This window comes from Rhincodon typus, chromosome 40 (assembly GCF_021869965.1).
Source record: "Rhincodon typus isolate 14 chromosome 40, sRhiTyp1.1, whole genome shotgun sequence".
NCBI lineage: Eukaryota > Metazoa > Chordata > Chondrichthyes > Orectolobiformes > Rhincodontidae > Rhincodon > Rhincodon typus.
In genome coordinates this window covers 8178398-8188470 of record NC_063371.1, presented here as the reverse complement: position 1 = coordinate 8188470, position 10073 = coordinate 8178398, and the positions used below count along the sequence as shown (strand labels likewise).

At 40.5% G+C, this 10073-nt stretch overlaps 1 protein-coding gene across 4 annotated transcripts in view; it reads right to left on the bottom strand.

Annotated features, from left to right (window-relative positions):
* Window positions 1–3205: 3205 nt before the first annotated feature.
* Window positions 3206–10073, bottom strand: part of LOC109914283 (serine/threonine-protein phosphatase 2A 55 kDa regulatory subunit B alpha isoform) — a 70791-nt gene continuing 63923 nt past the window's right edge. For 3 of the 4 annotated variants that reach the window (XM_048618448.1, XM_020513874.2, XM_048618446.1), the window contains 3 exons: window positions 8835–9004; window positions 5905–5996; window positions 3206–4318 (listed from right to left, as the gene is read on the bottom strand). In XM_048618448.1, coding sequence (XP_048474405.1) covers window positions 4039–4318; window positions 5905–5996; window positions 8835–9004 — 542 coding nt within the window. In that variant the 3' untranslated portion in view covers window positions 3206–4038. The remainder of the gene's footprint in view (window positions 4319–5904; window positions 5997–8834; window positions 9005–10073) is intronic. The other variant, XM_048618447.1, reaches the window with a different exon arrangement.

Sequence of the window (10073 nt, the reverse complement as noted above, 5' to 3'; positions counted from 1 at the left end):
CATTCGACTGAAACTTTCAAAGCTGATCTTATTCCTGGCCATTGACTCATTCAGGTTCAGGCCACAGCGTTTACTCATTGCTCAACAGTCAATATCAAAGAAGCAGAGTCTAAATATGTCAGACCTCCAAGAAAATATCAATCTTGAGCCCCAGCTTATGTTAACTGATCTTACAGACGCACAAATGGCTCTTTGTCATTCTTGATCTCTATTTAGTGACCGCTACAGTAAAGCATTTACAAACATGGAGTGATTGATATCCATTTAATGCCCATCAATACTCACCGTACAGGATCATGAAGACTGACCTCTGGGGAAGAGGAAATGTACGAGTAGCAGCACTGAAACTATACCTCAACTAAGTTCCTTCAAGAAACAATTGCAGACAAAACAAAAACTGGAAGTTATCAATCAAATTACAAGCAAAATCAGACATTCATCTTCTAAAGATAGACAGTAAATAACTCCTTTTTTGTATCAGTTGCATGCCTACCTCAATGTTAAGACTGTATTTGTCCAGTGGCTAGTTTTCAACCCATCAACAGGGTTTGTGATTTAATTTTAAACAAACTTGAAAATATTTCCTGAAGGCTACTGGCAACAGGCACAACAAGGCAGATAGAATGGGGTTCAAGAATCATAGAACCCCTACAGTGTGGAAACAGGCCATTCGGCCCAACACTGATCGCAAAGGATTAAACTTGCATCACACAAGCAAACATTCTCCCTGATTTTAGAGGCACACACTATGTGCCAAACTTTTACTATTTTCCATATGGTATGACTAAAGCTGAACCATCACCATGTGCTGTACCAAATACTTCCTAGGTATTCAGCCACACCTAGAGGACACAAATTTCATTTAAATTCCATGGTGAAAGCATGTCATCCAGCAGACAAAACAAAGATCAAGTTCCTTTTGTACAGTGAACTGTCAAGGCAGCAGTTGGCAAGTCCAGCTGTCGAAGCAGCTGATTTCAGAGTAATAGGAGCAGAGGAACAAACTCCCAGAATGTGTTATTCAGTCCACTGTTTTGGTAACTATTGGAATAGTTTGCACTGCACATGCTGATAGTGTGGCAACTTGGATGTGAAGAATTACAATTTGAACCAGCATCCACAGAAAACTAGGCATGGAAGAAAATAAATCAAAATATACTAATGTTGAATTTAGCTTTTAGTTCAGGTTAACACAAACCCTCCAACGCCCTATTGCACAAGTCTGCTTCGTCCTGGCTCATCTTGCCAAGTTGGACTTCTCAAAAGGCATGTAGAAATGGCAATACCATGAGAACAGCAACTTTTCTCAACCTGAAACATTAGGTTTGTCTTAGACTTCATCAGTTCAAGAAGAGAGCTCTGTGCAAAACTGGATTCGAACATCTTCTGCATAACCCAATGTAATATGTGACTGTACAATTTCATTTTAAAAGCACACCATCTCATTGTACACACAAATTAGACTGAAATTTTACTTTTGAAGTTACATCAAAAAGCTCAGGTTCTGGGTGAAACAGATCAAAAAAAAATTTGCTTCACAATTTGCCTCAGAGAGACAAGTTCATCTTAATTAACTAAATGTTTAACACCATATCTCAGATGATTAAACTCTTCTTACCAGGGTGCAGGTGGAAAGTTTCTTTCCTCTAGTGGAAGAATCACAAATGAGGAGTCAATGTTTAAAATTAAGGGGTGGCCCATTTAAGCAGACAGGGTCAAAAAGGGTTGAAGAAAATACAAAGGATATCGTGGTCAGCAGGCACACTCAGTAACCAGATCAAGCACCATCTTACTGAATTGTGAAGCAGGCTCAAGCAACCAAGTGCACATCTGATCAAGACATTTGGTGAGGTTTGTCATTCTTGTGAAAAAGGGCTTTCACTCCTCCTCTTGAGGCCTACGTGTTATCCTCATTAACCACAAAAGGTAACTCCATTAGGCATCCACATGTTCAAAATTCCAACCGGCTCTGGATGCTGACCATGAGGGAATTTTTAAAAATCCATCCAGGAGTTTGCTGTATTCTCTTTGACAGGCAGCAACATTCCTGCACCACTGATAAATTCTTAGCACATAAGCAGGACAGTCTTTTAAGAACACCAGTGACCAACCGGTCATTCAACATGACGAATGCTTCCCAACAACGAGTTCACATCTAACACAGTACTGCAGAGGTGCAGTACTCTGTGTTCTGTCTGTATCAAGTCAAACAGCCTGAACCAGGGTGGCACTGCAGATGCCATTTGCCTTTGTTGACCAAATGGAGTGTGGAAATCTGACCAGGGCTCCTTATATGTTTCTCTATTCAAATCAGCTACTGCAGAAAAGCTAGGATGAAATTAATGGCGTCAGTGGTCACACAGCCTGTGTGAGGTGAGGCCCTGAGATGGGAAAATGCCAAAGTAGTGTCATTCTGCATCACCCATTAGAGAAGTGTTTTCTAAGTTCATGAAATGCACTAAAGTTGACTATGATGCAACAGCAACACAGTAATCAAGCATGTCAAAATCAAGTTTCAGCAACGGTTGAAAAACACTACTTTATGGAATGAAAAGATTTTGGGTCTGCAAAGAAACAGCTATATTCTTTCTGTTGCAGTGCATCGTTTGGACTTATTCCTATTTTGAAATTTCAAGAACAGGATTATTTAACTGTCTGGCTCTTTTAATAAAATCTCATTCAGACGAATATCAAATACGATCATGGAAATGGTTCAAGAACGACAACACGAGGAACACAGTTGATGCTGCTTTCTACAGATGACTGTGGTATTACTTTCCTTCCTTGTTAACCTCATGGTAAGTGTATGAACACATGCAATCTATACGTTACAAGAATTTGGAGTTGATCACTGTATGACAGCAGTTTCACCTCAGCTCCGAAGGAAACTGCAAATATCAACATGATCCATAACAACTTGATCCACAAGATGCACTGGACTTCTGACTCAGAAAAAAATCAATGCAACACAACTTCTCACCGACCTTCTCACTACTTGTTGATCCCAATTCATTCTCATCACCTTTCTTGGCCAGGAGCATTTTCTCAAGGAGAGAGGGTAATTAAGTTCCATAATTTAAGTTATAGATCATGATTCAGAGATGCAAATCAACCCACTTTAAGTGGTGTACATGACAACTATAGGAAACCAATGGGAGAATAAGAAGAATAAAACAAAGATGGACTTCATTGAGTCCACTGCAGGCCCATTGAAAATGCACAAGTTTATTAACACCGAGTAAAAAATACTTAAGGTTCAGATTCCAGCACAAACATCAGTAAAACTTACCGGTGTTAGACACATTCTTTAATGCATTCATTTAAAATAATAGTACATGGGTTTAACAGTTTACACGTCATTTCAATTAAGAAAAAGCACCAAATAAAGGAGCTATTTTTTTTTTTTATCATTTTTATTCAGTAGGTTTCTCTTGTGCCAGAAATGGCAAGGGCAGCAAAATTACAGTTGGTTGTTAAAACATCCGTATGCAACAATAACCACCTGACTCAATGACCCAATTGTGACCTGCTCATGTCCTTTACACTCCAACAGGGCCAGGAGGAATCTGTGAGGTCAGAGGAGGAATGTCACAAGCGTTAACAACAAGCTGTCTGTCGATAAAAAGAGGAGCGGGGGCAGGGGGGAAAGAGAACATTACAATAATCAGGGTACACAGTAAAACATTGCCATATCATGACTGAAGGACTTCTTCTTCAAGACCTCACCACAATGGAAGGCAAAGGAGTGGATTAAATGAAGGTCTGATGCAGTAAAATGCTTATGTAGTGGCCCATAATTTGTAACGAAGAGACAACCTCCCTCCATGCCAAATGACTAGCAAACATGGCCTGAATTTTGGGTGGGGTGGGGGTCAGGAGCAAAAGAAACGTGGATAACGTGACTGGTGTGCGTTACAAATGGCACTGATTCAAGAGAGGAGGGGGGAGGGGGCCAGTTTGGGCCTCTCTCTTACAAGATATAAAGGCTACGCTATCTTAACTAAGCAGGAATCGGATTCTTGCTTCACTGCACTGGTTTTAATTCACTTTGTCCTGGAATATATACAGATTGTTGGTTGTGGCTACAGCAATGATGTTCTCCTTAGGATGCCAGGCTGTGTGCAGGATCTTCTTGTTGAAGTCCAGACTGTCAACACTAATCTCGTCCTTCTTCCTCTTGCCTCCTGAGCACACCCTGCGTGGCTTCAGGATGGCCCGTGGTTTGCTGTTCTCTCTGGAGGCCTCTAGCGTAATGTCCCGTTTTGTGTTTCTGTCGAACATTCTGAAGAAATTGTTGTACGACCCAGTCATGACAACACTGGAAGGGTTAAGAAAAAGAACAGCTATAAGCATGAGAACAGGCATTTTAAAAATTCAAAACATGGAATGCTTCTGCAATCTGAAATGTTTGCTTGGCACCTTGGTACAACATCGTAAACTGCTCTGCCACGCATTTTCATCCTTGCAAATTTCAGCAATTTCTCCAAGTTAACATTGGGTTTTGTCATTGGCCAGGCAGTGACTGCACCAGTCCCCCCAACAAACAAGCCAGTTAGCCAATTTAGACAACATCAACTGTTGCCCATTCTACACTCAAGTTACCAGGGTCTTGTAGTGTCTTGGTAATGTCCCTACCTATGAGCCAGGAGGCCCAGGGTTAAGTCCCACCTGCTCCCAAGGTAAGGACTAACATCTCTGAACAGGTTGATTAAAAACCCTAAGGTTGTTACCACATCAAGGCCAGAGCACAGCTTCCACCATGTTTTTCAGATCACTTCCTAAATGATGACATCACTTAAGAGAAACCTTGTTAACAGAGTATTGTTTTCAAACATAAGCAATATTTCAACAAAAACAGGATCGAGATGCTTTTGAACATTGGCTTCTAATAAAGTGAAAGCAGTGCATGTGCCCTCGACTTAGGGTACAGGCAAACAATCACGACGAGAATTCCTGGACTGAAACGATTAAGTTAAATTCTGCTACCAAACTGTGTTACATTCAAGTCATCCTCCCAAATGAGGCCCACCAGCAGGACTTGACTGTAGTGCTGCACAGCAAAACTAGAACTTTATGAGCAATCACCAACTCGAGATGACAATATGCCTGCCTGCCCCATTCTTGCAGTAATTAGATATCAAGTCAAACCTACCTCCACCGATGCCAAATTTGGAACAAACCACCCCACACAAAAATCTGGGTAGTCACTCCTACTATTTCCCACCCGAGACCAAGGATCGAAATCAGTGGGGCTTGAGCCCAGCATCAACAGGTTCAGAAGAAAACAGTCTGGCTCCCTTGTAGCAGATACAAAGCCTGTACGCGCCCACCAGCCAATATGCAGAATTGATCTGTTAACCTCCACAAACACTATCAATAATGTAGCAATATTCCTCTGGAGGCGACTGGCACAATTACACTGCTGGAATCAGCAACAACCACAGATAGAAAAGATCGCACAATCCAATGGGGACTACTTTGCAGACTTCTCCAAAGCCCACTACAGAGATTTAAGGCCGTAAAGCTGTCCTCAACAAGGCCAGATTATCAATAATGCTCCATAGAACAAAAGACCTGTGAGGCTCGAGGGTTAGCTGACCAAGTCTATAAAGGAGCACAAAGTTGGTTTCAACTCTCCAGTGACAGAATTGTCATACCAGAGCCAAATTAAACGGAGAGGTATACAGTGACCAGCTGTTCTTACACGGCAAAACACACAAAACCTAGATATGTATTGTGCAAACTGGTGCTGAGCACTGGTTCAAACTGTACCTGCAACACATGCATAAAGAAATCATCTGTCCCATGATACCGTACAGAGGCCACACAGTGTTAGCAGCATTAGGGACTGAACCAGAGGAAAATTAACAGTTGAAGATGTCATTGTAGAAGAATCAGCTGTACCTATCACAACCATTCCAACAACATTCGAACTTGTCAAAAATACAGTCGTTTTCATATAGCGAGCAGAGTTTGCTTCGGAGGTATTCGTGCACCTGCAAGAATGAACAGTGAATTAGTACTGACACAGACAGGTTGTACTGAGTGAATAGCAAACTGAGGGTACAACCAAGACAAAGCTATTTCTCTGAACAACTACAGCACTGTCTAATCCCTTAAACAAGATGCAGATTTGGTGCAAGTGACAAAGCCAAGTGTCAAATTTCGAAATGAATTATCTTTCCAGGAGATTGGCACCAAAGTTGAACCCATTAGCATCAACATCATTACAATTCTTTTTGCAAGCTTTTCTCCTCTATTTCCGCTTTTGTGACACACGGTTGCTCGTCAGTCAACATCATTCAGTTTCTTTTGTTCATCAGATTACAGCTGAGAACTGCTGTCCACTTATCAGAATACACTGCAACATCCACATCAATTTGTTAAATTTGGATATTGCCCATAATTATCAATGGCCCTCTCCAATTCAGCACTTGTCTCTGATGAAAATTCCTGCCTCTTTGACCACCACTGAACAAGTGCTTTGTGGGAATACCATCACAGAGACTCCAGCACTTCAAGCCAGCAGCAGAATTACAAGTATGCAACAGATGCTGGCCTTCCCAGTGATGCTGTCAACCCATGAATAAAACATCAAAACCAAATTGTTTCAGTATCACCATTTCAATCCTGCACTACACTTCCTATTGCTCAAATGTAAGTATGAAGAAAAAAAACGCAAATAGTTTCAGGCAAACAGGGAAGAAAAATCAATGTGATGCAACAGATACAGTAATATCCCAGGCATGTACAAAGCTGAAGTGGTGGACCCAACGTTGATTAAAAAATCATCCTGAAACTCGAGTTCAAGGCTGGTACTACATTATATTTCTACAGCTTTACAAGAATCTGACACCTTGACAACAGAACCCAGGCGGGATCTTCACACTCAACTCAGTTACTGTCAGTTTTATCTGTCCAACACCACCCTTGTAATTCTTTGGTTATACATTGTTTCAACGTATTGGACAAGTCAAGTTGCATTTGGAAGTAAACCTGGTTGAGTTGGTAACATCCTCATCTGGGCAGAAGAATTAGTCAGTTCAGAAGCTACCATCTTCAGTTAAGGTTGCCAAGTTCTATGAGGCCTTGGTTACACCACTCAGAAAAAGTAGACAGGCATGAGCAATGATACAGGACAAGGGAGTGCAGTATGCATTTATGAGACTCAGTTTAACTTTGGATTGCATAAACCAGCTGTATCACTACAAGAACTTGGCAAGTAAAGACTTCAAACTATCTGGAACAACAGGGGCAAAGTTGGATCGTCTTGCGTAAAATTAGAACCCGACCCTTCGGGAAGGTTATTCGGAAACTCACACAGAAACAGTGATCCAAGTTTGGAATTCTCTTTTACACATAGCAGTTGATGCTGTATGAATTGTAAATTTAAGATAATGGGATTTTCATTACCCAAAAGGGGAGTACAACAGCACCTTGCACAGATGAACCAATGCAAATTAGCCTAGTTCAATTAATGGCTGAACAAGTTTGTGGGGTAAATTCTGTTTCTATGCTTTGTGGTCAGTTCGTGCAATTAAGGTCTTGCAATTTTTCTGGGATTCTATTCCTTGGAAAACATGGGGTGCACTCCAGTTAAATACTCTGTATTTAGATACAAAGAAACTTGATAAGGCAATGTACTGTGCAAACGTTTCTAATTCAGGCTTTGAGCAATCATCCAAACATGGAAGATCTGGTGGTGCATTGCTAGAGTCCCTACTTGTGAGTCAGGAGGCTTAGTTCAAGTCTCACTTGCTGTAGAGTTGCATAACAATATCTCCGAACTGGTAGATTCGAAATTATTTAAAAAAACACCCAGAAGGAAGTACAATCATCAAAACTCACATGTTGAACATCAAGTTTAAAAACAAAACTGCTGAGCTGCCATATTCTACTTGCACAATCAAATGCAATTGGCTCAACACCATTCATCCAAAAGTGCCTCTGTGCAGGATAGGTGAATACAAGTCAGCCCACACTTCGCATGAAGAGGATGCTGAAATGAAGGCACACATATTTGCAAAGGAAGTTAAACAACTCACTTTCAGGTTCTGCAATCACTTTGAACTATTTCTTCTGCAATCAGGCTTGCAGAACCAAGTGGCCTGAAAGTGTCATCAGTTAGGAGTTTCAGCTGGTGGGTTGGTATACATGGAAAACAATCACATGATTTTTGCACGTACTTGTGCTCTGATGCACTGTTAATACACTCAAATCATTTTTAACTTTTGGTGCATCTGACCTGCAAGTGTTAGACACTGTCACAGGGTACGTGATGTGTTTAATTTCTGTTGCATCCTCACCTTGGTGATAACAAAATAAAAGCATGTCTTCATTTATTTCCACTTCATGACCACTGGGGAAACCTCAAAAGCATGTGACAAACAAATAACTACTTTTTGAATGGTTGTCACTGTTGTAATATAAGAAACACAGCAGCCATGTATTTAGTAGACTCACACAAGTAACAATGTTATAGTAATCAGATGATCAGTTCTTTTGTGACGTTGATGAGGGATGCACAGTGAGCGAGACACTAAGAATTTATTCGCCATTGTGCTATGGGACTTCTTCGATCTAACTTGGACAGGTAGCTTGCCAGTTTAACATGCAATGAGAAAGATGACAACCCCAACAGTGCAGCACTCTATCAGTCCTTCACTTGAGTGTTAACTTCCATTTTTGTCCTCAAGCCCTGGAGTTGGACTGGAGTTATAAACTTGGTTAAGAGGCAACGAACTGAACCACAGCTGCTAACAGCATGCACTGCTAAATAACATCACAATCTCTCAGGAAATACACATGAAATGAAGCAATAGGACCCAGTGTACCTGGTATGTCTCCACAGGTCTGCTTTCCATATTTAAATCCCAGATTTTAACTGATAGGTAATCTCGTGTCATCATGTAGCGACCACTGTGACTGAATTTGACATCTGATATTGAAGAAATTATTTCTGAGAAAAAGGACCTGTTACTGGGATCTTCAGGTTCTTCAAACACTGTAGATCAAAAGCAAAAGTTCAGATATAAAACACATCGAGTTAACCCATCCATTCTTGTTCCGTTTGTCCATACTGAACAGAATTTTGCCTGATTTCTACAATATGTGCAGCATTACTTTTTCAGCAGAATTATGTTCAAGTCTTACTCCTACCTTCAGCACTGAAAGGCACACTATTTTTGCAAGCAATTACAGTGCAAGAAGCCAGTTCTGAATAAGGGTCACTGGACCGAAACATTTATTGTCATTTTTCTCCACAGATGCTGCCAGATCTGCTGAATTTTTCTAGCAATTTCTGTTTTTGTTTGTCATTTCCAGCATTCACGGTTCTTTTCATTTTTTTAAATAAAGTCATCTACCCTGGTCACAATATTGATGGCTAAAAGCGCAGAATGATCTCAGATAATTTGCAGACATTCATAATTACATGGTGTGCCGTCGTACTCCTGTGAATAAAATTACATTCTCTCATTTGTGAAACGGTCATTGTATTTTTACGTTATCATGTTGAAAACACGCAAATTAACAATAAAATTTCATTTGACAAGTAAATGTCAAAAGCATGAGAGTTCAGTATGGAATAATCAAGGTGGAACTGGTCATATGGTCAAAGAATGGAGAACCAAAGGGCACCAATTTCAGACAACTACAGAAAAGGAAAACTGCAAAAAAAATTGTTTTAACGCAGCAAGCGGTTAGAATCTGAAATGCACCAAATTTGATCTTGAAACATTTGATCATAGCTTTTAAAAGAGAATTTAAAATACACCTGCAAAAAAAAAATCAGAGCTAAATGGTAAAGGTGAGAATGTCACATTAACTCAGTAGCTTGAAGAGAGCCTGCACAGAGACAAAAAGGTGAAAAAAGGTCCTATAGTCATCCCAAGATCGCATAGCACTTCCTTCAAGTCAGATTTCTCTCAGATCTCCACTCGTACATAGCAATTTTGGACTTCTTTGGGGAGTAAAACTGTAAACCAGCAAATTCATCCAGAATGAGGATGGGATGGAGCAAGTACACAATGGACAGAAGAACTTTTAAGGAGTTGTTCAAAAGAAAGGGAGTT